Source organism: Manacus candei, unplaced genomic scaffold (genome assembly GCF_025592945.1).
Source record: "Manacus candei isolate 608988 ecotype Guabito, Panama unplaced genomic scaffold, ASM2559294v1 h1tg000105l, whole genome shotgun sequence".
Classification (NCBI taxonomy): domain Eukaryota; kingdom Metazoa; phylum Chordata; class Aves; order Passeriformes; family Pipridae; genus Manacus; species Manacus candei.
In genome coordinates, this window is record NW_026138153.1 from 1 (window position 1) to 27,089 (window position 27,089).

At 55.5% G+C, this 27,089-nt stretch overlaps 1 protein-coding gene and 1 long non-coding RNA gene across 2 annotated transcripts; one reads left to right on the plus strand and one right to left on the minus strand.

Annotated features, from left to right (window-relative positions):
* Nucleotides 1-415: 415 nt before the first annotated feature.
* LOC127461399 (protein lin-37 homolog) lies at nt 416-15,012 on the plus strand (the record flags this gene model as incomplete). Its single annotated transcript, XM_051769198.1, is given in 9 exon segments — nt 416-494; nt 1,696-1,746; nt 3,170-3,199; nt 4,407-4,417; nt 4,420-4,488; nt 8,942-9,084; nt 12,078-12,188; nt 13,539-13,612; nt 14,826-15,012. Coding segments are annotated over 9 exon segments (650 nt in total), but the record flags the coding sequence as incomplete, so codon positions are not given.
* Nucleotides 15,013-16,230: 1,218 nt separating this feature from the next.
* LOC127461400 (uncharacterized) lies at nt 16,231-19,068 on the minus strand. Its single transcript, XR_007900058.1, has 7 exons — nt 18,993-19,068; nt 18,574-18,742; nt 17,812-17,822; nt 17,367-17,499; nt 17,125-17,200; nt 16,542-16,590; nt 16,231-16,355 (listed from the first exon to the last, which is right to left on the minus strand). It is a non-coding gene; the product is annotated as an uncharacterized LOC127461400 (long non-coding RNA).
* Nucleotides 19,069-27,089: the final 8,021 nt, after the last annotated feature.

The window sequence follows — 27,089 nt, forward strand, 5'->3', positions numbered from 1 at the left end:
AGGACCCCCCAAATCCCCCCCAAATCCCCTCCCAGACCACCCCAGGACCCCCCAAATCTCCCCCAAACCCCCTCCCAGAGCCCCCCAAGCCCCCCCCAACCCCCCCCCCCCAGACCCCTCCAGGACCCCCCAAGCCCCCCATATCCCCCCCAAACCACCCCAGGACCCCCCAAATCCCCTCCCAGACCCCCCAAACCCCCCCAAACCACCCCAAGCCCCCCCCCAAACCACCCCAGGACCCCCCAAATCTCCTCCCAGACCCCCAAAATCCCCCCCAAACCCCTTCTCAGACCCCCCCCAAACCCCCTCCTCAGACCCCCAAATCCCCCCCAAACCACCCCAGGACCCCCAAATCCCCCCCAGACCCCCCAAGCCCCCCCAAATCCCCCCCAAAACCCCCCCTGTGCCCCCCCAGAGCTGGACCCCGGGGCCGCCCGGCACCGCCTCGACACCGTCCTGGAGCAGCTGCTGCAGAGGGGCCAGGGACCCCCCAGGTGGGCTTTGGGGGGGCTTGGGGGGTCCTGGGGGGGTCTGGGGGGATTTGGGGGGGATTTTGGGGGGTCCTGGGGTGGTTTGGGGGGATTTGGGAGGGATTTTGGGGGTAGCTTGGGGGTTTTGGGCGGATCTGGGGGGGGTTTTGGGGGGTCCTGGGGTGGTTTGGGGGGTCTGGGTGGGGGTTTGGGGGGGATTTAGGGGTGCTGGGGGGGGGATTTGGGGGGTCTTGGGGTGGTTTGGGGGAGATTTGGGGGGCTTGGGGAGGACCTGGGAGGGGTTTTGGGGGTCCTGGAGTGGTTTGGGGGATCTGGGGGGGATTTTGGGGCGGGTTTGGGGAGATTTTGGGTGTCTTGAGGTGGTTGAGGTGGAGATTTGGGGGGGTCCTGGGGATTTGGGGGGTCCTGGGGTGGTTTGGGGGAGATTTGAGGGGCTTGGGGAGTGTCTGGGAGGGGTTTTGGGGGGTCCTGGGGTGGTTTTGGGGGCTCTGGGTGGGAGTTTGGGGGGGATTTTAGGGGGGGCTTGGGGGGTTTTGGGGGGTCCTGGTGGGGTTTGGGGGGAGATTTGGGGGGATTTTGGGGGTGGCTTGGGGGGTTTGGGGGGTCCTGGGGTGGTTGAGGAGGAGATTTTGGGGGGGCTTGGGGGAGTTTGGGGGGTCCTGGAGTGGTTTGGGGGGATCTGGGGGGATTTTGGGAGGGGCTTGGGGGGTTTTGGGGGTCTGGGAGGGGGTTTGGGGGGGATTTAGGGGTGCTGGGGGGGATTTGGAGGATCCTGGAATGGTTTGGGGGGATCTGGGATCTGGGGGGGCTTGGGGGGGGTTGGGGGGTCCTGGGGTGGTTTGGGGGGGTCTGTGGCGGATTTTGGTGGGGGCTTGGGGGGTTTTGGGGGGTCCTGGGGTGGTTTGGGGGGGTCTGGGAGGGGGTTTGGGGGGGATTTAGGGGGCTTGGGGGGGATTTGGGGGGTCCTGGGATGGTTTGGGGGATCTGGTGGGGGATTTGTGGGGGTCCTGGGGTGGTTTGGGGGAGATTTGGGGGGGATTTTGGGGGTCCTGGGGTGGTTTGGGGGGGATCTGGGGGGGCTTGGGAGGGATTTGGGGGGTCCTGGGTGATTTGAGGGGGGGGTCTCTTGGGGTCCCTGAAGATTTTGGGGACCCCCCCCTGAATTTTGGGGACCCCCCCCTGAATTTTGGGGACCCCCCCCCAGGGAGCCGCTGGAGGAGGAGCCGGGGAAGGCACCGGGGGAGACCCCCAACAAGTAAGGGGGGGGGGACCCCCAAATTTGGGGGGGTTTGGGGGGGTCTGAGGGGTGAGACCCCAAATTTGGGGGGGGTCTGGGGGGGTCTGAGGGGGTTTGGGGGGGGACACCCCCAAATTGGGGGGGATGGGGGGGGTGAGACCCCCAAATTTGGGGGAGTTTGGGGGGGATTGGAGGGGTGAGAGCCCTAAATTGGGGGATTTAGGGGGGGTGGGACCCCCAAATTGGGGGGTCTGAGGGGATTTGGGGGGGGTGAGACCCCCAAATTGAGAGGGATTGGAGGAGTGGGACCCCCAAATTGGGGAGGGTTGGGGGGGTGGAACCCCCAAATTGGGGATTTTGGGGCGGATTGGAGGGGTGAGACCCCCAAATTGGGGGGTCTGAGGGGATTTGGGGGAGTGGGACCCCCAAATTGGGGGATTTAGGGGGGTGAGACCCCCAAATTTGGGGACTTGGAGGGGTGGGATTCCCAAATAGGGGGGTCTGAGGGGATTTGGGGGGGTGAGACCCCGAAATTGGGGGGTCTGAGGGGATTTGGGGGGAGACCCCAGATTTGGGGGGATTTGGGGTGTGGGACCCTCAAAGTGGGGGGTCTGAGAGGGTTTGGGGTGGTGGGAGCCCCAAATTTGGGGGGGTTTGGGGGGGATTGGAGGGGGTTTGGGGGGGTCTGAGAGGGTTTGGGGGGGTGGGAGCCCCAAATTTGGGGGGGGTCTGGGGGGGATTGGGGGGTGAGACCCCCAAATTGGAGGGGTTTGGGGGGTCTGAGGGGGTTTGGGGGGGTGGGACCCCCAAATTGGGGGGGTTTGGGGGGGTTTGAGAGGGTTTGGGGGGGTGGGACCCCCAGATGTGGGGACTTAGGGGGGTGAGACCCCCAAATTTGGGGGGGTGTGTGGGGTGGGACCCCCAAATTGGGGAGGTCTGGAGGGATTTGGGGGTGGGACCCCCAAATAGGGGGGTCTGATCGGATTTGGGGGGGCGTGACCCCCAAATTTGGGGGGGTTTGGGGGGGTCTGAGAGGGTTTGGGGGGGATTGGAGGGGTGAGACCCCAAAATTTGGGGACTTGGGGGGGTGGGACCCCCAAATTGGGGAGGGTTTGGGGGGCTCAGACCCCCAAATTGGGGGGGTTTGGGGGTTGAGACCCCCAAATTTGGGGACTTGGGGGATGGGACCCCCAAATTGGGGAGGGTTTGGGGGGGATTGGAGGGGTGGGACCCCCAAATTGGGGGGGTTTGGGGGGGTCTGAGAGGGTTTGGAGGGTTGAGACCCCAAATTTGGGGGGGTTTGGGGGGATTGGAGGGGTGGGACCCCCAAATTTGGGGTCTTTGGGGGGGTCTGAGAGGGTTTGGGGGGGTGGGACCCCCAAATTGGGGGAGTCCTGGGTTGGGGGGCCCCCCTGAGCCCCCTCCCCAAAATGTGTTGCAGGGAGGCCTCGCCCAGCGCCCCTGGGAAACGGTGAGACCCCCAAAAACCCCCCTGGGACCCCCAAAAACCCCCCTGGAACCCCCAAAATACACCCTGGGACCCCCAAAAACACCCCAAAAACACCCTGGGACCCCAAAAAACCACCTGGGACCCCCAAAACCACACCTGGGACCCCCAAAAACAGCCCAAAACACCCCTGGGACCCCCCCAAAAACCACCCTGGGACCCCCAAAACCACACCTGGGACCCCCAAAAACCCCCCTGGGACCTCCAAAAACACCCTGGGACCCCCAAAACCCACTTGGGACCCCCAAAAACCACCCTGGGACCCCTAAAAATAGGCCTGGGACCCCCAAAAACCCCCCAAAACACCCCTGGGACCCCAAAATCCACCTTGGGACCCCCAACCCCCCCCTGGGACCCCCAAACCCACCCTGGGACCCCCAAAAACCACACCTGGGACCCCCAAAATCCCCTTCAAACCCCCCCAGATCCCTCCAACCCCCCCACTGGGACCCCCAACCCCCCCCCTGGGACCCCCCCAAATCCCCTTCAAACCCCCCTGGGACCCTCAAAATCCCCCCTGAGACGCCCAAAATCCCCCCTGGGGACCCCCCAGGCCCCCCTGGGACCCCCAAAACCCCCCTGAGACCCCCAAAATCCCCCCCAAACCGCCCCTGGGACCCCTCAAAACCCCCCCTGGGACCCCCAAACCCCCCCTGGGACTCCCAAAAACTCCCCTGGGACCCCCAAATCCCCCCCAAATCCCCTTCAAACCCCCCTGGGACCCCCCAAACTCCCCCTGGGACCCCCCAAATCCCACCTGGGACCCCCCAAACCCCCCTTGGGACCCCAAACCCCCCCCTTAGCCCCCCAACCCCCCCCCCCCCAAATCCCTTTCAAACCCCCCCAAACCCCCCCCCCAAATCCTCTTCAAACCCCCCCCTGGGACCCCCCAAACCCCCCCTGGACCCCCCAAACCCCCCTGGGACCCCCAAAATCCCCCTTGGGACCCCCAAACCCCCCCAGATCCCCCCCAAACTCCCCCTGGGACCCCCCAAACTCCCCCTGGGACCCCCAAATCCCCTTCAAACCCCCCCAGATCCCCTCTTAGCCCCCCAAAACCCCCCCAAATCCCTTTCAAACCCCCCCTGGGACCCCAAACCCCCCCAGATCCCCCCCAAAACCCCCCTGAGACCCCCTGGGACCCCCCAAAATCCCCCCCTGTCCCCCCCAGCCCCCCCGGGCGGTTCCGCAGCAGAGGCGGAAGAAGAGACGGGAGGGGGGGGAGGGGCCCGAGACCCCCCCCCAGAGACACAGTGAGTGACCCAAAACACCCAAATTCACCCCAAAATATCTTATAGGGACCCCCAGGGACACAGGGAGGGAGAGAGACCCCAAAAGAGCCCAAAATAGCCCAAAATGACCCCAAATTATCCCAAAATTACCCCAAATTATCCCAGAGAGACCCCCAGGGACACAGGGAGGGAGAGAGACCCCAAAATAGCCCAAAATCACCCCCAAAATAGCCCAAAATGACCCCAAATTATCTTATAGGGACCCCCAGGGACACAGGGAGGGAGAGAGACCCCAAAATAGCCCAAAATGACCCCAAATTATCCCAAAATGACCCCAAAATATCTCATAGAGACCCCCAGGGACAGAGGGAGGGACAGAGACCCCAAAATAGCCCAAAATAGCACAAAATGACCCCAAAATATCCCCCAGGGACACAGGGAGGGAGAGAGACCCCAAAAGAGCCCAAAATCACCCCAAAATTACCCCAAATTACCCTAAAATGACCCCAAAATACCCCCCTGGGACCCCCAGGGACACAGGGGGGGAGAGAGACCCCAAAAGAGCCCAAAATGACCCCAAATTATCCCAAAATGACCCCAAAATATCCCCCAGGGACACAGGGAGGGAGAGAGACCCCAAAATAGCCCAAAATCACCCCAAAATACCCCCCAGGGACCCCCAGGGACACAGGGAGGGAGAGAGACCCCAAAAGAGCCCAAAATCACCCCAAAATATCCCAAAATGACCCCAAAATATGCCCCAGGGACCCCCAGGGACACAGGGAATGAGAGAGACCCCAAAATAGCCCAAAATAGCCCAAAATTACCCCAAAATATCCCCCGGGGACCCCCAGGGACACAGGGAGGGAGAGAGACCCCAAAATGACCCAAAATAGCCCAAAATGACCCCAAAATATCCCAAATTGACCCCAAAATATCCCAAAATTACCCCAAATTATCCCCCAGGGACCCCCAGGGACACAGGGAGGGAGAGAGACCCCAAAATAGCCCAAAATAGCCCAAAATGACCCCAAAATATCCCCCAGGGACCCCCAGGGACACAGGGAGGGAGAGAGACCCCAAAATGACCCCAAATATCCCAAAATCACCCCAAAATACCCCCCTGGGAACTTCAGGGACACAGGGAGGGAGAGAGACCCCAAAATAGCCCAAAATAGCCCAAAATGACCCCAAATTATCCCAAAATGACCCCAAAATATCCCCCAGAGACACAGGGAGGGAGAGAGACCCCAAAATAGCCCAAATTAGCCCAAAATCACCCCAAAATCACCCAAAATCACCCCAAAATATCTTATAGGGACCCCCAGGGACACAGGGAGGGAGAGAGACCCCAAACTAGCCCAAAATAGCCCAAAATCACCCCAAAATATCCCAAAATGACCCCAAATTATCCCAGGGGTGATTTGGGATATTTTTGGGGTGATTTGGGATGTTTTTGGGGTGATTTGGGATGTTTTTGGGGTGTTTTTGGGGTGATTTGGGTGGATTTTGAGGTATTTTTGGGGCAAATTGGGGTTTTGGGGCAGTTTTTGGGGTTCTGGGACACTTTTTGGGGGTTCTGGGGCAGTTTTTGGGGGGAGTTTGGGGCAGTTTTGGGGAGTTTTGGGGGCAGTTTTTGGGGATTCTGGGGCAGTTTTTGGGGATTTGGGGGCAGTTTTTGGGGTTCTGGGGCAGTTTTGGGGCATTTTTGGGGTTTTTTGGGGGGCATTTTTGGGGTTTTTTTGGGGTTTGGGAGTTCTGGGGGGTCTCAGGGGGTTCTGGGGTGTCTGGGGGGGGTCTGGGGGGTGTCTGTGCCCCCCAAATTGTTGCCCCCAGCCCCTCCTTTTCCAGGGCAATTTTTGAGGTCCTGGGGCAGTTTTGGGGCATTTTTGGGGTTTTTTTGGGGCATTTTTGGGGGGTTTTTGGGGTTTGGGAGCTCTGGGGAAATTCTGGGGGGTCTCAGGGGGGTCTGGGGGGTGTCTGTGCCCCCCAAATTTCTGCCCCAGCCCCCCTTTTCCGGGGCAATTTTTGGGGTTCTGGGGCAGTTTTGGGGCATTTTTGGGGCATTTTTTGGGTTTTTTTTGGGGTTTTTTGGGGTTTGGGAGCTCTGGGGATCTCAGGGGGTTCTGGGGGGTCTCAGGGGGCTCTGGGGAGTCTCAGGGGGGTCTGGAGGGTCTCAGGGAGGTCTGGGGGGTGTCTGTGCCCCCCAAATTGTTGCCCCCAACCCCTCCTTTTCCGGGGCAATTTTTGGGGTCCTGGGGCAGTTTTGGGGCATTTTTTGGGGGTTTTGGGGTTTGGGAGTTCTGAGGGGTGTCTGGGGGGTCTGGGGGGTCTCAGGGGGGTTCTGGGGTGTCTGGGGGGGGTCTGGGGGGTGTCTGTGCCCCCCAAATTGTTGCCCCCAGCCCCCCCTTTTCCAGGGCAGTTTTTGGGGCTTCTGGGGCATTTTTGGGGCATTTTTTGGGGTTTTTTTGGGGTTTTTGGGGTTTGGGAGCTCTGGGGAAATTCTGGGGGGTCTCAGGGGGGTCTGGGGGGGGGTCTGGGGGGTGTCTGTACCCCCCAAATTGTTGCCCCCAACCCCTCCTTTTCCGGGGCAGTTTTTGGGGGTCCTGGGGCAGTTTTGGGGGTTCTGGGGCAGTTTTGGGGCAGTTTTTGGGGTTCTGGGGTAGTTTTTGGGGGGTTTTTGGGGTTTGGGAGCTCTGGGGAAATTCTGGGGGGTCTCAGGGGGGTCCTGGGGGGTGTCTGTGCCCCCCAAATTTCTGCCCCAGCCCCCCCTTTCCGGGGCAATTTTTGGGGGTTCTGGGGCAGTTTTTGGTGTCCTGGGGCAGTTTTGGGGCATTTTTTGGGGTTTTGGGGTTTGGGAGCTCTGGGGAAATTCTGGGGGGTCTCAGGGGGGTTCTGGGGTCTCAGGGGGGTCTGGGGGGTGTCTGTACCCCACAAATTGTTGCCCCCAGCCCCTCCTTTTCCGGGGCAATTTTTGGGGGTTCTGGGGCAGTTTTTGGGGGGTTCTGGGGCAGTTTTGGGGCATTTTTGGTGGTTTTTGGGGTTTGGGAGCTCTGGGGAAATTCTGGGGGGTCTCAGGGGGTCTGGGGGGTGTCTGTGCCCCCCAAATTGTTGCCCCCAGCCCCTCCTTTTCCAGGGCAGTTTTTGGGGGGTCCTGGGGCAGTTTTGGGGCATTTTTGGGGTTTTTTGGGGGCATTTTTGGGGGGTTTTTGGGGTTTGGGAGCTCTGGGGAAATTCTGGGGGGTCTCAGGGGGGTCTGGGGGGTCTCAGGGGGTCTGGGGGGTGTCTGTGCCCCCCAAATTTCTGCCCCAGCCCCCCCTTTTCCAGGGCAATTTTTGGGGTCCTGGGGCAGTTTTGGGGGGTTTTGGGGCAGTTTTGGGGCATTTTTGGGGCATTTTTTGGGGTTTTTTTGGGGTTTTTTGGGGTTTGGGAGCTCTGGGGAAATTCTGGGGGGTCTCAGGGGTGTCCTGGGGGTGTCTGTGCCCCCCAAATTGTTGCCCCCAACCCCCCCTTTTCCAGGGCAATTTTTGGGGCTTCTGGGGCAGTTTTGGGGCATTTTTTGGGTTTTTTTGGGGTATTTTTTGGGGTTTTTTTGGGGTTTGGGAGCTCTGGGGGATCTCAGGGGGGTCTGGGGGGTCTCAGGGGGCTCTGGGGAGTCTCAGGGGGTCTGGAGGGTCTCAGGGGGGTCTGGGGGGTGTCTGTGCCCCCCAAATTGTTGCCCCCAACCCCTCCTTTTCCAGGGCAATTTTTGGGGCTTCTGGGGCAGTTTTGGGGCATTTTTGGGGGTTTTTGGGGTTTGGGAGCTCTGGGGAAATTCTGGGGGGTCTCAGGGGGGTCTGGGGGGTCTCAGGGTGTCTGGGGGGTGTCTGTGCCCCCCAAATTGTTGCCCCCAGCCCCCCCTTTTCCAGGGCAGTTTTTGGGGCTTCTGGGGCAGTTTTGGGGCATTTTTGGGGTTTTTTGGGGGCATTTTTTTGGGGGTTTTGGGGTTTGGGAGCTCTGGAGGGTCTCAGGGAGGTCTGGGGGGTCTCAGGGGGGTCTGGGGGGTGTCTGTGCCCCCCAAATTGTTGCCCCCAACCCCTCCTTTTCCAGGGCAATTTTTGGGGCTTCTGGGGCAGTTTTGGGGCATTTTTTGGGTTTTTTTGGGGTATTTTTTGGGGTTTTTTTGGGGTTTGGGAGCTCTGGGGATCTCAGGGGGTCTGGGGGGTCTCAGGGGGCTCTGGGGGATCCCAGGGGGGTCTGGGGGGTCTGGGGGTGTCTGTGCCCCCCAAATTGTTGCCCCCAGCCCCTCCTTTTCCGGGGCAGTTTTTGGGGATTCTGGGGCAGTTTTTGGGGGTTCTGGGGCAGTTTTGGGGGCATTTTTTGGGGGTTTTGAGGTTTGGGAGCTCTGGGGAAATTCTGGGGGGTCTGGGGGGGGGTCCTGGGGGTGTCTGTGCCCCCCAGATTTCTGCCCCAGCCCCCCTTTTTGCCCCCCCAGACTCGTACGTGATCCGCCTGTTCGACCGCAGCGTGGAGCTGGGGCAGTTCCCGGCGGGCACCCCCCTGTACCCCGTCTGCAGGGCCTGGATGGGCACCTGGAGCCCCCCAAAACCCCCCCAGGGCAACCCCCAGGGCGAGCAGGTGAGACCCCAGACCCCAAAACCCTGAAATTGGACCAAAATCACCCAAAATCGCACCAGAAACGCCCCAAAAATGGTCAAAATCCACCCAAAAATACCTCAAATCGCCCCAAAACCACCTCAAAATCCACCCAAAAATGCCCCAAATCCACCCAAAAATACCCAAAATCCCCCCAAACCACCTCAAAATCCCCCCCAAATAACCCAAACCCACCTAAAATCACCCCAAAAATACCCCAAATCCACTCAAAACTCACCTCAAAATCACCCCAAAACCACCTCAAATCACCCCAAAAACACCTCAAAATCCACCTAAAAATGCTCAAAATCCCCCCAAAATGCTCAAAATCCCCCCAAACCCACCCCAAAACACCCCAGAAATACTCAAATTCCACCCAAAACCCCCCAAAATCCACCCAAAACCACCCAAACCCACCCCAAAACACCAAAAAATACCCCAAATCCACTCAAAATACACCCAAAAATACCCCAAATCACCCCAAAACCACCTGAAAATCCACCCAAAAATACCCCAAATCACCCCAAAAATATCCCAAATCCACCAAAAATACCCCAAATCCACCCAAAACCACATCAAAATCCCCCCAAAAATACTCAAAATCCACCCCAAAAATCCCTCAAATCGCCCCCAAATTCACCCAAAACCGCCTGAAAATCACACAAAAGAATCCAAAATCACCCCAAATCCCCCCAAAAATAGTCAAAATGCACCCAAAATACCCCAAATCCACCCAAAAATATCCCAAATCCACCAAAAATATCCCAAATCCAGCCCAAAACACCTCAAAATCCACCCAAAAATATTCCAAATCACCCCAAATCCACCTGAAATCACCCTGAAAACACCTCAAAATCTGCCCAAAAATACCCCAAATCACCCCAAAAATACTCCAAATGACCCCAAAAATACTCCAAATCCACTCAAAAATACCCCAAAACCACCTCAAATCACCCCAAAATATTCAAAATCCACCCAGAAATAGTGAAAATCCACCCCAAAATACCCCAAATCCACCCAAAATCTGCCCCAAAATACCCCAAATCCACTCAAAAATACCCAAAAATACCCTAAATCACCCCAAAAATAGTCACAATCCACCCCAAAAACCCCCAAATCCATTAAAAAATACCCCAAAATTCACTCAAAAATGTCCCAAACCACCCAAAAATACCCCAAATCACCCCAAACCACCTTAAAATCCACCCAAAATACCCCAAATCCCCCCAAAAACACCCCAAATCCACCTGAAATCATCCCAAAACCACCTCAAAATCCCACAAAAGAATCCCAAATCACACCAAAAATATCCCAAATCACACCAAAAATATCCCAAATCACACCAAAAATATCCCAAATCACCCCTAAAATACCCCAAATCCACTCGAAATCCACCCAAAACTACCCCAAATCACCCCAGAAATACTCAAAATCCACCCAAAAATACCCCAAATTGCCCCAAATCCACTCAAAATCCCCCCAAAAATATTCCAAATTCACCCAAAAATACTCAAAATCCATCCCAAAATACCCAAATCCCCCCAAAACCACCTCAAAATCCATCCCAAAATACCCAAATCCCCCCAAAACCACCCCAAATTCATCCTAAAAATACTGAAAATCCACCCCAAAATAGTCCAAATCCACCCGAAATTACCAAAAATACCAAAAAATTACCCCAAATCCACTCAAAATTGGTCCATACTGGTCCATACTGGTCCGTACTGGTTTATACTGGTCCATACTGGTTTATACTGGTCCATACTGGTTTATACTGGTCTGTACTGGTCCATACTGGTTTATACTGGTCCGTACTGGTCCATACTGGTTTATACTGGTCTATACTGGTCCATACTGGTCCATACTGGTTTATACTGGTCTGTACTGGTCCATACTGGTCCGTACTGGTCCGTACTGGTCCATACTGGTCCATACTGGTCCGTACTGGTCCATACTGGTTTATACTGGTCCATACTGGTCCATACTGGTCCGTACTGGTCCATACTGGTTTATACTGGTCCATACTGGTCCATACTGGTCCATACTGGTCCATACTGGTTTATACTGGTCCATACTGGTTTATGCTGGTCCATACTGGTCCGTACTGGTCCATACTGGTTTATACTGGTCCATACTGGTCCATACTGGTCCATACTGGTCCATACTGGTTTATACTGGTCCATACTGGTCCATACTGGTCTATACTGGTCCATACTGGTCCATACTGGTTTATACTGGTCCGTACTGGTTTATACTGGTCCATACTGGTCCATACTGGTCCATACTGGTCCATACTGGTTTATACTGGTCCGTACTGGTCCATACTGGTTTATACTGGTTTATACTGGTCCATACTGGTCCATACTGGTCCATACTGGTCCATACTGGTCCGTACTGGTCCATACTGGTTTATACTGGTCCATACTGGTTTATGCTGGTCCATACTGGTCCATACTGGTCCATACTGGTTTATACTGGTCCATACTGGTCCATACTGGTTTATACTGGTCCATACTGGTTTATACTGGTCTGTACTGGTCCATACTGGTCCATACTGGTCCATACTGGTTTATACTGGTCCATACTGGTCTGTACTGGTTTATACTGGTCCGTACTGGTCCATACTGGTCCATACTGGTCCGTACTGGTCCATACTGGTTTATACTGGTCCGTACTGGTCCATACTGGTCCATACTGGTTTATACTGGTCCATACTGGTCCGTACTGGTCCATACTGGTCCATACTGGTTTATACTGGTCCGTACTGGTCCATACTGGTCCGTACTGGTCCATACTGGTCCGTACTGGTCCATACTGGTTTATACTGGTCCGTACTGGTCCGTACTGGTTTATACTGGTCCATACTGGTCCATACTGGTCCATACTGGTCCGTACTGGTTTATACTGGTCCATACTGGTCCATACTGGTCTGTACTGGTTTATACTGGTCCATACTGGTCCGTACTGGTTTACAGGTGCCCCCCAAGGGGGAGGAGGTGCTGGAGCTCCCCCCCCCCACCCCCCCCGTGGCCCCCCGAGTCCCCTCCCCCCTCGGGCCCGACGAGGGGGCGGAGCCTCCGGACCAGGTGAGAGACCCCCCAAAACCCCCCAAATTGACCCAAAACACCCCAAAACCCACCCCGGGACCCCCCAAAACCCCCCAAATTAACCCAAAATACCCCCAAATTCCACCCTGGGACCCCCCAAACCCACCCTGGGACCCCCCAAAATAACCCAAAATCCACCCTGGGACCCCCCAAAATAACCCAAAATATTCCAAAATCCACCGTGGAACCCCCAAAACCCACCCTGGGAACCCCAAAATCCACCCTGGGACCCCCCAAAATCCACCCTGGGAACCCCCAAACCCACCCTGGGACCCCCAAAATCCCCCCGGGACGCCCCAAAACCTCCCAAAATACCCCAAAATCCCCCAAAATCCACCCTGGGACCCCCCAAAATAACCCAAAACCCCCCGGAATCCCCCCAAACCCATTCTGGGACCCCCAAAACCGACCCTGGAACCCCCAAAATAACCCAAAATCCCCCCAAATTCCACCCTGGGACCCCCCAAACCCACCCCGGGACCCCCCAAAACTCCCCAAAATACCCCAAAATCCCCCAAAATCCACCCTGGGACCCCCCAAAACCTCCCAAAATACCCCAAAATATCCCCAAACCCACCCTGGGACCCCCCAAAATAACCCAAAACCCCCCAGAATCCCCCCAAACCCATCCTGGGACCCCCAAAATCCACCCTGGGACCCCCCAGAACCTCCCAAAATTTCCCCAAACCCATCCTGGGACCCCCAAAATCCACCCTGGGACCCCCCAAAACCTCCCAAAATCCCCCAAAATCCTCCCAAACCCACTCTGGGCCCCCCCAAAACTCCAGGAAATGCCCCTAAATACCCCTAAACCCACCCTGGAACCCCCAAAACTTCCCAAAATACCCCAAAACCCACCCTGGGACCCCCCAAAATAACCCAAAATATTCAAAAATCCACCGTGGAACCCCCAAAACCCACCCTGGGAACCCCAAAATCCACCCTGGGACCCCCCAATATACCCAAAAATGTCCCAAAACCCACCCTGGGACCCCCCAAAACCTCCCAACCCTCCCCAAAATACCCCTGGGACCCCCCAAAATAGCCCCGAAATACCCCAAAATCCACCCTGGGACCCCCCAAAACCCCCCAAAATAACCCCAAAATACCCCCAAAACCACCCTGGGACCCCCCAAAACACCCCAAAACCCCCCAAAATACCCCAAAATCTACTCAGGGACCCCCCAAAATGCCCCAAAACCCACCCTGGGACCCCCAAAACCCCCTGGCCACGCCCCTTGTGATGTCACCACGGTGGCCACGCCCCTTGTGTGATGTCACCACTGGCCACACCCCTTTGTGATGTCATCGCGGTGGCCCCGCCCCCAGGTGCCAGACCCCGCCCCCTCGATTACGTCACTGATCTACAAGAACATGGAGAGGTGGAAACGGGTCCGGCAGCGGTGAGAGGGACTGGGATAAACTGGGAGGGACTGGGATAAACTGGGAGGGACTGGGGGGGACTGGGAGGGACTGGGAGGGGATTGGGAGGGACTGGGGGGGACTGGGGGGGACTGGGAGGGACTGGGAGGGACTGGGATAAACTGGGAGGGACTGGGGGGGACTGGGAGGGACTGGGAGGGACTGGGAGGGGACTGGGAGGGACTGGGAGGGACTGGGGGGGACTGGGAGGGACTGGGATAAACTGGGAGGAACTGGGATAAACTGGGAGGGACTGGGAGGGACTGGGAGGGGATTGGGGGGGGACTGGGAGGGACTGGGAGGGGACTGGTTTATACTGAGAGGGGACTGGGACGCACTGGGAGCTCACTGGGAGTTACTGGGAGCGACTGGGGAGGTCACTGGGGGTGACTGGGCTGGACTGGGGGGGCTCTGACTGGGTGTTACTGGTCTGGACTGGTCCATACTGGTCCATACTGGTTTATACTGGTTTATACTGGTCTGTACTGGTTTATACTGGTCCGTACTGGTCCATACTGGTCTGTACTGGTCCATACTGGTCCGTACTGGTTTATACTGGTCCGTACTGGTCCATACTGGTTTATACTGGTCTGTACTGGTTGATACTGGTCCGTACTGGTCCATACTGGTTTACATGGGTTTATACTGGTTCATACTGGTTTATACTGGTCTGTACTGGTTTATACTGGTTTCTACTGGTCCAAACTGGTTTATACTGGTCCATACTGGTCCATACTGGTCCGTACTGGTCCAAACTGGTTTATACTGGTCTGTACTGGTTTATACTGGTTTGTACTGGTTTCTACTGGTCCAAACTGGTCTATACTGGTCCATACTGGTTTATACTGGTCTGTACTGGTTTATACTGGTTTGTACTGGTCCATACTGGTCCATACTGGTCTGTACTGGTCCATACTGGTCTATACTGGTCCATACTGGTTTATACTGGTTCATACTGGTTTATACTGGTCTGTAGTGGTTTATACTGGTTTATAGTGGTCCATACTGGTCCGTACTGGTTTATACTGGTCTGTACTGGTCCGTACTGGTCCATACTGGTCCATACTGGTCTGAACTGGTTTATACTGGTCCATACTGGTCTGTACTGGTCCATACTGGTCCGTACTGGTTTATACTGGTCCGTACTGGTCCATAGTGGTCCATACTGGTCCATACTGGTCCGTACTGGTCTAGGTGGCGGGAGGCCGCCCAGCGGCAGCAGCAGCGTTACGGGCCCAGCCTTCGCCTCCTGCGAATCATCTACGAGCGCCAGTGAGGCCCCGCCCACCCCGAGGCCACGCCCACCCCGAGGCCACGCCCGCCAGCCGGCCCCGCCCCCTCCCCTGTGGCCACGCCCACAATAAAAGCGCCGCCTCCTGTATGTAAATGAGGGGGCGTGGTCAGCGAAGGCACGTGAGCGGGTGGGCGGGGCCAAAACTGTTTATTGGGGGAAGGGGGCGTGGTCAAGCGTCACGTGATGTCATCGCTCCTGTTTGGGGGGAGGGGGAGGGTCAGTGGTGCTTTTTAGGCCCCTCCCCCTCAGCTCTGGCGCCTCCCACACTTCTGGCCACGCCCTCTTTTTTGCCACGCCCCTGGGGCACTCCCATTGGCTGGGCCAAGCCCTGCCCTTCCTGTATTGGTTGGTTGAAGCCCCTCCCTCCCCTCCGGCCTCTCCCATTGGCCGGTTAAGGCCACACCCCTGCCAGCCCCCCATTGGCGGGCTGAGGCCACGCCCTCACTCCCGAGCTCTCCCATTGGCCGGTGGCGCTCGGGGGCTCTCCAATTGGCTGGCTTGAGCCCCGCCCTCCCCTCTGGGCCCTCCCATTGGCTGCTTTAGGCCACACCCCTCACAGCCTCCCATTAAGCCCCTCCCACACCCCGTGACTCTCCCATTGGCTAGTTTAAGCCCCTCCCACTCTGGGCTCTCCATTGGCTAATTTAAGCCCCTCCCACACCCCTGACTCTCCCATTGGCTGCTTTAAGCTCCTCCCACTCTGGGCTTTCCCATTGGCTGCTTTAAGCCCCTCCCACACTCCAGACTCTCCCATTGGCTGCTTTAAGCTCCTCCCACTCTGGGCTTTCCCATTGGCTAATTTAAGCCCCTCCCACACCCCAAACTCTCCCATTGGCTGCTTTAAGCCCCTCCCACACCCCTGACTCTCCCATTGACTTAAGCCCCTCCCACTCTGGGCTTTCCCATTGGCTAATTTAAGCCCCTCCCACACCTCAGGCTCTCCATTGGCTGCTTTAAGCTCCTCCCACACCCCTGACTCTCCCATTGGCTGCTTTAAGCTCCTCCCACTCTCTGGGCACTCCCATTGGCTGCTTTAGGCCCCGCCCTCACTTCCCTGCTCCGCCATTGGCCGGTCCAAACCCCGCCCCCTCCCATTGGCCGATTTAAGCCCCTCCCTCTCCCCCCCGCACCCCATTGGCCGGTCGCAGCCCCGCCCTCACCTTGGCCGCTCTCCCATTGGCCGCCGCGGCTCGGGGCGCTCCCATTGGCCGGCGGGGGGGGGCTCAGGGCACTCCCATTGGCTGGGTGAAGCTGAGGGCGTCGCCCAAGGCCCCCCATTGGCCGCGGCGGGTCTGGAAGAGCCCAATCCAGACCCCCAGGGAGACCCCCCAGAGCCCCGCCCCCAGCGCGGAGCGAACCACGTCTGGGGCGGGGGGGGGGACAGGGGTTAGGGACCCCCAAAAATACATCTGGGAACCCCAAAAATACATCTGGGAACCCCAAAAATACATCTGGGACCCCCAAAAATACATCTGGGAACCCCAAAATACATCTGGGACCCCCAAAAATACATCTGGGACTCCCAAAAATACATCTGGGAACCCCAAAATCTACTCTGGGACCCCCAAAAATACATCTGGGAACCCCAAAATAGACCTGGGACCCCCAAAATAGACCTGGGACCCCCAAAATACATCTGGGAACCCCAAAAATACATCTGGGACCCTCAAAATACATCTGGGAACCCCAAAAATACATCTGGGACCCTCAAAATACATCTGGGACCCCCAAAATAGACCTGGGACCCCCAAAATAGACCTGGGACCCCCAAAATACATCTGGGACCCCCAAAATAGACCTGGGACACCCAAAATCTACTCTGGGAACCCCAAAAATACATCTGGGACCCCCAAAATACATCTGGGACCCCCAAAAATACATCTGGGACCCCCAAAAATACATCTGGGACCCCCAAAATCTACTCTGGGAACCCCAAAATCTACTCTGGGACCCCCAAAAATACATCTGGGAACCCCAAAATCTACTCTGGGACCCCCAAAAATACATCTGGGACCCCCAAAATCTACTCTGGGACCCCCAAAAATACATCTGGGACCCTCAAAATACATCTGGGACCCTCAAAATACATCTGGGACCCCCAAAATACATCTGGGACCCCCAAAATAGACCTGGGACACCCAAAATAGACCTGGGACACCCAAAATCCACTCTGGGACCCCCAAAATCTACTCTGGGAACCCCAAAATCTACTCTGGGACCCCCAAAAACAGCCCTGGGACCCCCAAAATGTCACCTGAGAGCACCAAAAACCATCCTGGGACCCCCAAAAACACATCTGGGACACCCAAAAACCAGCCTGGGACCCCCAAAATACACCAGGGACCCCCACAAATGTCACCTGGTACCCCCAAAATACATCTGGGACCCTCAAAAATACACCCTGGGAACCCAAAATCTACTCTGGGAGCCCCAAAATACACCTGGGACCCCCAAAATATCATCTGGGAACCCCAAAAACAGCCCTGGGACACCCAAAATGTCAGCTGGGAACCCCAAAATGTCATTTGGGACCCCCAAAAATACATCTGGGACCACCAAAATACATCTGGGACCCTCAAAACAGCCCTGGGAACCCCAAAAACAGCCCTGGGATCCCCAAAATGTCATCTGGGACCCCCAAAATATCAACTGTGAGCACCAAAATAGATCTGGGACCCCGAAAATCTACTCTGGGACCCCCAAAAATACATCTGGGAACCCCAAAAATACATCTGGGACCCCCAAAATCTACTCTGGGACCCCCAAAAATACATCTGGGACACCCAAAATAGACCTGGGACACCCAAAATCTACTCTGGGAACCCCAAAATCTACTCTGGGACCCCCAAAAACAGCTCTGGGAACCCCAAAAACAGCTCTGGGAACCCCAAAAACAGCTCTGGGACCCCCAAAATGTCAGCTGGGAACCCCAAAAATAGACCTGAGACCCCCAAAAACAGCCCTGGGAACCCCAAAAACAGCACTGGGAGCACCAAAATGTCACCTGGTACCCCCAAAATACACCTGGGACCCTCAAAAATACACCCTGGGACCCCAAAATCTACTCTGGGAGCCCCAAAATACACCTGGGAACCCCAAAAATACACCTGGGACTCCCAAAAATACACCTGGGACCCCCAAAAATAGACCTGGGACACTTAAAATACACCTGGGAACCCCAAAAACAGCCCTGGGAGCACCAAAATAGACCTGAGAGCACCAAAACCAGCCTGGGGACCCCCAAAAATACACCCTGGGACCCCCAAAAATACATCTGGGACCCTCAAAATACATCTGGGACCCACAAAAACAGCCCTGGGAGCACCAAAAACAGCCCTGGGACCCCCAAAATGTCATCTGGGACCCCCAAAAATACATCTGGGAACCCTAAAATATCACCTGGGAGCAACAAAATGTCAGCTGGGACCCCCAAAAACAGCCCTGGGACCCTCAAAAATACACCCTGGGAACCCCAAAATCTACTCTGGGAGCCTCAAAATATCATCTGGGAGCACCAAAATAGACCTGGGACCCCCAAAATGTCATCTGGGACCCCCAAAATCTACTCTGGGAGCACCAAAATACATCTGGGAACCCCAAAAACAGCCCTGGGAGCACCAAAAACAGCCCTGGGACCCCCAAAATGACATCTGGGACCCCCAAAATGTCATCTGGGACCCCCAAAATGTCATCTGGGAACCCCAAAATCTACTCTGGGACCCCCAAAATATCAACTGGGAGCACCAAAATAGATCTGGGACCCCCAAAATCTACTCTGGGAACCCCAAAAACAGCCCTGGGAGCACAAAAAATACATCTGGGACCCCCAAAATATCACCTGGGACCCCCAAAAATACACCTGGGACCCCAAAATGTCATCTGGGAACCCCAAAATGTCAACTGGGAGCAACAAAATGTCAGCTGGGAACCCCAAAAACAGCCCTGGGACCCCCAAAAATACATCTGGGACCCCCAAAAACAGCCCTGGGACCCTCAAAATACACCTGGGATCACCAAAAACCATCCTGGGACCCCCAAAATGTCACCTGGGACCCCCAAAATAACACCTGGGACCCCCAAAATAACACCTGGGACCCCCAAAATGTCACCTGGGAGCACCAAAAACACATCTGGGACACCCAAAAACCAGCCTGGGACCCCCAAAATACACTTGGGACACCCAAAATGTCACCTGGGACACCTGGGAGCACCAAAATACACTCTGGGAGCACCAAAATGTACCTGAAACACCCAAAAACCATCCTGGGACCCCCAAAATATCATCTGGGACCCCCAAAATCTACTCTGGGACGCCCAAAATATCACCTGGGAGCACCAAAAACACACCTGGAACCCCCAAAAACAAATCTGGGACCCCCAAGATATCATTTGGGAACCCCAAAAACCATCCTGGGACCTGCAAAAATACCCCTGGGACCCCTAAAAACACACCTGGGACCCCCAAAATACACCTGGGACCCCCAAAAACAGCTCCGGGCCCCCTAAAAGACACCTGGGACCCTCAAAAAGACACCTGGGACCCCCAAAATATCACCTGGGACACCCAAAAACCTTTCTGGGACTCCTAAGTCCTCCCCAAACCCTCCCAAAATCCCCCCAAACCCCCCCAGGACCCCTCCAGACCTCCCAAAATCCCCCCATATATCCCCAGGACCCCCCCAAATCCCCCAGGACCCCCCCAAACCCTCCCAACCCCCCCCCAAATCCCCTCCAATCCCCCCAAATCCCCCCAAATCCCCCCAAACCCCCTCCAACCCCCCCCAAACCCTCCCAAAATCCCCCCAAACCCCCCCAGCACCCCTCCAGATCTCCCAAAATCCCCCCCAAATCCCCCCAGGACCCCCCCAAATCCCCCCAAACCCTCCCAAAATCCTCCCAAAACCCCCCCAAGCCCCCCCAAACCCCCCCAAATCCCCCCAAGCCCCCCCCAAACCCCCCCAAACCCCCCCCGACCCCCCCAGGACCCCTCCAAATCCCCCCAACCCCCCCCAAACTCCCCCAAATCCCCCCAAACCCTCCCCAACCCCCCCTCAAAACCCCCTCCAATCCTCCCAAAATCCCCCCAACCCCCCCCAAATCCCCCCAAACCCCCCCAGGACCCCCCCAAATCCCCCCAAACCCTCCCAAAATCCCCCCAAATCCCCCCAAAATCCCCCCAAATCCCTCCAAACCCTCCCAAAATCCCCCCAACCCCCCCCCAGGACCCCCCCAAATCCTCCCAAAATCCCTCCAGACCCCCCCCAAACCTCCCAAATCCCCTCCAAATCCTCCCCAAATCCCCCCAAATCGTCCCAAAATCCCCCCAAATCCTCCCAAACCCTCCCAAATCCCCCCCAAATCCTCCCCAAATCCCCCCAAAATCCCCCCAAGCCCCCCCAGGACCCCCCAAATCCCCCCCAGACTCACAGCGTTTGATCTGCTGCTGTTCCCCGAACGGGGGGGCCCAAAAGGCCTCTCGGAAGAACCAAACCACGTTCACCACCCACAGGAAGGGCAGCAGCAGGAACCCCCCTGGGGGCCCCAAACACCCCCAAATTAACCCCAAAATCCGCCCCAAACACCCCCAAAAACCGGCCAGAAACGAGCCCGAATTTGACCCAAATTGACCCAAAAATGAGCCCAAGTTTGACCCAAATTGACCCAAAAATGAGCCCAAGTTTGACCCAAATTGACCCAAAAATGAGCCCAAGTTTGACCCAAATTGACCCAAAAATGAGCTCAAATTTGACTCAAATTGACCCAAAAATGAGCTCAAGTTTGACCCAAATTGACCCAAAAATGAGCTCAAGTTTGACCCAAATTGACCCAAAAATGAGCTCAAATTTGACTCAAATTGACCCAAAAATGAGCTCAAGTTTGACCCAAATTGACCCAAAAATGAACCCAAATTTGACTCAAAGTGACCCAAAAATGAGCTCAAATTTGACCCAAATTGACCCAAAAATGAGCTCAAGTTTGACTCAAATACACCCAAAAATGAAGCCAAAATACCACTCAAATTGACCCAAAAATCAGCCCCAAATTTACCCCAAATTAACCCCAAAATCTGCCCCAAACACCCCCAAAAACCAGCCCCGGGTCCCCCCAAAATCCAGCCAGAAATGAGCCCGAATTTGACCCAAATTGACCCAAAAATGAGCTCAAGTTTGACCCAAAAACCGGCCCAAATTCACCCCAAAATGAGCCCCAAATTCACCCAAAAATGAACCCAAGTTTGACCCAAATTCACCCCAAAATGAGACCCAAGTTCACCCAAAAATGAGCCCCAAATTCACCCAAAAATTGGCCCCAAATCCCACCCAAATTCACCCCAAAATCAGCCCCAAATCCCCCCAAAATTCACCCCAAAATGAACCCAAATTTGACCCAAATTTGACCCAAATTCACCCCAAAATGAGCCCGAAATCCCACCAAAATTCACCCCAAAATTAACCCAAATTTGACCCAAATTCACCCAAAAATGAACCCAAATTTGACCCAAATTCACCCCAAAAATGAACCCAAATCCTACCCAAATACACCCAAAAATGAACCCAAAATACCACTCAAATTAACCCAAAAATCAGCCCCAAATTCACCCCAAATTGAGACAAAATCCGCCCCAAATTCACCCAAAAAAGGACCCAAATTTGACCCAAATTCACCCCAAAATGAGCCCCAAATTCACCCAAAAATGAGCCCCAAATCCAGCCCAAATAAGCCCAAAAACCAGCCCCAAACACCCCCAAAAACCAGCCCCAAATCCCACCAAAATCCAGTCAAAAAGGAGCCCAAATTTGACCCAAATTGACCCAAAAATGAGCTCAAGTTTGACCCAAATTCACCCCAAAATGAGCCCCAAATTTGACCCAAATACACCCAAAAATGAAGCCAAAATACCACTCAAATTGACCCAAAAATCAGCCCCAAATTCACCCAAAAATGAACCCAAGTTTGACCCAAATTCACCCCAAATGAGTCCCAAATCCACCCCAAAATGAGTCCAAAATTCACCCAAAAATGAGCCCCAAATCCCAGCCAAATTCACCCCAAAATCAGCCCCAAATTCTCCCCAAAATGAGCCCCAAACTCACCCAAAAATGAACCCAAATTTCACCCAAATTCACCCCAAAATGAGCCCAAAATCCCACCCAAATTCACCCCAAAATGAACTCAAATTCAACCCAAATCCCACCCAAATTCACCCAAAAATTAATCCCAAATTCACCCCAAAATTCACCCCAAATTCACCCAAAAGTGAACCCAAATTCACCCCAAAAATGAGCCCCAAATTCACTCAAAATTCACCCAAAATTCACCCAAAAATGAGCCCCAAATTCCACCCAAATTCACCCCAAAATGAACCCAAATGAACCCAAAAATGAACCCAAATTTGACCCAAATTCACCCAAAAATCAGCCCCAAATTCACTCAAAATTAACCCAAAAATGAGCCCCAAATTCCACCCAAATTCACCCCAAAATGAACCAAATGAACCCAAAAATGAACCCAAATCCTACCCAAATTCACCCAAAAATCAGCCCCCAAATGAGCCCCAAATTCACCCAAAATTAACCCAAAATGAGCCCCAAATTCCCCCAAAAATTCACCCCAAATCCTACCCAAATTCCCCCAAAAATGAGCCCCAAATTCACTCAAAATTCCCCCAAAAATTAGCCCCAAATTCACTCAAAATTCCCCCAAAAATGTGCCCCAAATTCCCCCAAAAATGAACCCAAATCCAACTCAATTTGACCCAGAAATGAGCCCCAAATTCACCCCAAATTCCCCCCAAAATGAGCCTCAAATTCACCCCAAAATCAGCCCCAAATTCACCCCCAAACGAACCCAAATTCACCCCAAAAATGAACCCAAATCTCACCAAAATTCACCCCAAAATGAGCCCCAAACTCACCAAAAATGAACCCAAATTTGACCTAAATTCGACCCAAATTCACCCCAAAATGAGCCCCAAATTCAACTCAAAATGAGCCCCAAATCCACCCAAAAATGAACCCAAGTTTGACCCAAATTCACCCCAAAATGAGCCCCAAATCCCACCCAAATTGACCCAAAAATGAGCCCCAAATTCACCCAAAAATCTGCCCCAAATCCCACCCAAATTCACCCAAAAATGACCCCCAAATTCACCTAAAATCAGTCCCCAATCCAACCCAAATTCACCCCAAAATCAGCCTCAAATGCACTCAAAATTAACCCAAAAATGAGCCCAAATTTCACCCAAAAATGACCCCAAATTTCACCCAATTTCACCCAAAAATGACCCCAAATTTGACCCAAATTCACCCCAAAATGAGCCCAAAATCCCACCCAAATTCACCCCAAAATCAGCCCCAAATTCACCCAAAATTAACCCAAATATGAGCCCAAATTTCACCGAAAATTAACCAAAAAATGTGCCCCAAATTCCCCCAAAAATAAACCCAAATTTGACCCAATTTCACCCAAAAATGAGCCCCAAATTCGCCCCAAAATTCTCCCCAAAATCAGCCCTAAATTCACCCAAAATTAACCCAAAAATGAGCCCAAATTTCATCCAAAAATGAGCCCAAATTTGACCCAATTTCACCCAAAAATGAGCCTCAAATTTGCCCCAAATTCCCCCAAAAATGAGCCCCAAATCCCACCCAAATTCCCCCCAAAATCAGCCCCCGAGACCCCCCAAACTCAGCCCTGCCCTGGCCACGCCCACTCAGGGCCTGGCCACGCCCACTATCCAGATGGCCACGCCCACCCCGGAGGTCTGTCACACCCCCAGGACTGACCACGCCCACCCGGGCCAAACCACGCCCATCCAGCCCGGCCACGCCCACCCAGAAGTGCCACGCCCTGGGCTCTCGGGGTCAAAGGTCAAAGGTCACTCACCCCGGAAGTACTTCCGGCACAGCTCCAGTTTCTCCTCGTTGGACACTCGGTCCAGGTTCATCTGTGGGGACCAGTACGGACCAGTTTGGACCAGTACGGACCAGTATGGACCAGTATGGACCAGTTTGGACCAGTTTGGACCAGTATGGACCAGTATAAACCAGTACGGACCAGTTCAGACCAGTACAGACCAGTATGGACCAGTATGGACCAGTATGGACCAGTTTGGCCCAGTGCAGACCAGTACAGACCAGTACAGACCAGTATGGACCAGTTTGGACGAGTACAGACCAGTTCAGACCAGTATACACCAGTATGGACCAGTACAAACCCATGTAAACCAGTACAGACCAGTATACACCAGTATGGACCAGTTTGGACCATTATGGACCAGTTTGGACCAGAACAAAACAGCATGGATTATTATGGTCCAGTACAAACCACTACAGACCAGTATACACCAGTACGGACCAGTATGGATCATTATGGACCAGTATGGACCAGTACAGACCAGTATGAATCAGTATAAACCAGTATGGACCAGAATAAACCAGTATGGATCAGTACAAACCAGCACAGACCAGTATAAACCAGCACGGATCAGTACGGACCAGTATGAACCAGTACAAACCAGTACAGACCCGCATACGCCAGTATGGACCAGTACGGGTCAGCGCCCTCCCAGTTCATCCCAGTGACCCCCCCAGTTCCCTCCCAGTCCCTCCCAATCCCCTCCCAGTTCCCTCCCAGTCCCTCCCAGTGCCCTCCCAGTCCATCCCAGTTCTCTCCCAGTTCATCCCAGTGCCCGCCTAATTCATCCCAGTTCCCCCCCAATCCCCTCCCAGTCCCCCCCAGTCCATCCCAGTGCCCTCCCAGTCCCCGCCAGTCCCTCCCAGTATAACCAGTACATCCCAGTCCGGTACCGTCGCTGCCGCCGCCGGTTCCTTCTTCCGGCCACGCCCCCCCCACTTCCGGTCACGTCCCTCCGAGCGCCGCGAACGGGAAATCTCGCGAGAGTTGGAGCTTGGGGGGGGCACTGGGAGGGACTGGGGGGGACTGGGAGGGACTGGGAGGGGATGGGAGGGGATTGGGAGGGACTGGGAGGGGATTGGGAGGGACTGGGAGGGACTGGGAGGGACTGGGAGGGACTGGGAGGGGATTGGGAGGGGACTGGGAGGGACTGGGAGGGGATTGGGAGGGACTGGGAGGGGATTGGGAGGGACTGGGAGGAACTGGGAAGGACTGGGAGGGACTGGGAGCGTGAATATGTAAAATAAAAGGCGTGGCTATGCAAATGAGACGGGGCTATGCAAATAAGGCCCCGGGGGCGCCCGTTGCGAGCGCTAATGAGGGGGCGGGGTTATGCAAATGAGGAGGGTCAAGCGCGCCACTCTCGCCATGCAAATGAGGGGTATGCAAATGAGGGGTATGCAAATGAGAGGCGCGGCCCCGGAGCCAATCAGCGCGCGGCGTGCGGGGGGGGGTCGCGATGACGGTGACGTTACTTTCGTCGCGGGGGGGGTCGCGGTGACGTCACTTCCGGGTGCAGCAATGGCGGCCCCGCGGGTGTCGCTGGAGCCGCTCCGGGAACCGCTCGGGCTCGTGAGGGCGCTGCAGGCGGTGAGGGGTGAAACTGGGCATACTGGGAGGGACTGGGAGCGACTGGGAGCGACTAGGAGGGGATTGGGGGCGCTGAGAGGGGTCATACTGGGCATACTGGGAGGGACTGGGATGGGATTGGGAGGGACTGGGAGGGACTGGGATGGGATTGGGAGGGACTGGGAGGGGACTGGGAGGGGATTGGAGGCGGTGAAGGGGGTTATACTGGTCATACTGGTTATACTGGGAGGGACTGGGATGGACTGGGAGGGGATTGGAGGCGCTGAGGGGGGTTATACTGGTCATACTGGTTATACTGGGAGGGACTGGGATGGACTGGGAGGGGATTGGAGGCGCTGAGGGGGGTTATACTGGTCATACTGGTTATACTGGGAGGGACTGGGAGGGACTGGGAGCGACTGGGAGGGGATTGGGAGGGGACTGGAGGCGGTGACGGGGGGTTATACTGGTCGTACTGGGATATACTGGGAGCGACTGGGAGGGGATTGGAGGCGCTGAGGGGGTTATACTGGGTGTACTGGGATATACTGGGAGGGACTGGGACGGACTGGGAGGGGACTGGGAGGGGATTGGGGGCGCTGAGGGGGGTTATACTGGGCATACTGGGACAGACTGGGTTATACTGGGAGCGACTGGGAGGGGATTGGAGGGCGCTGAGGGGGGTTATACTGGTTATACTGGGGATACTGGGAGGGACTGGGACGGACTGGGAGGGACTGGGAGCGACTGGGAGGGGATTGGAGGCGGTGAGGGGGGTTATACTGGTCATACTGGGAGGGACTGGGAGGGACTGGGAGCGACTGAGAGGGGATTGGAGGCGCTGAGGGTGGTCATACTGGTCATACTGGGATATACTGGGAGGGACTGGGATGGACTGGGATGGACTGGTAGGGGATTGGAGGCAGTGAGGGGGGTCATACTGGGCATACTGGGAGGGACTGGGAGGGACTGGGAGTGACTGGGAGGGGACTGGAGGCGCTGAGAGGGGTTATACTGGTTGTACTGGTTATACTGGGAGGGACTGGGAGGGGATTGAGGGGGAACTGGGAGGGACTGGGAGGGACTGGGAGGGGATTGGAGGCGCTGAGGGGGGTTATACTGGGTATACTGGTTATACTGGGAGGGACTGGGAGGGGATTGGGGGGAAACTGGGAGGGACTGGGATATACTGGGAGGGGATTGGGGGGGAACTGGAACATACTGGGATATACTGGGAGTGACTGGAAGCGACTGGGAGGGGATTGGAGGCGCTGAGGGGGGTTATACTGGTTATACTGGGGGATACTGGGAGGGGATTGAGGGGGAACTGGGAGGGACTGGGACATACTGGGAGGGACTGGGAGGGGATTGGGGGGAACTGGGGGGGAACTGGGAGGGACTGGGAGGGGACTGGGACATACTGGGGACATACTGGGGCATACTGGGGCATACTGGGAAATACTGGGAGGGACTGGGAGGGGTTCGGGGAAGAACTGGGAGGGACTGGGATATACTGGGATATACTGGGAGTGACTGGGAGGGGATTGGGAGGGACTGGGATATACTGGGCTATACTGGGAGGGACTGGGAGGGGATTGGGGGGAACTGGGATATACTGGGCTATACTGGGACAAACTGGGAGGGGATTGGAGGCAGTGAGGGGGTTGTACTGGTCATAC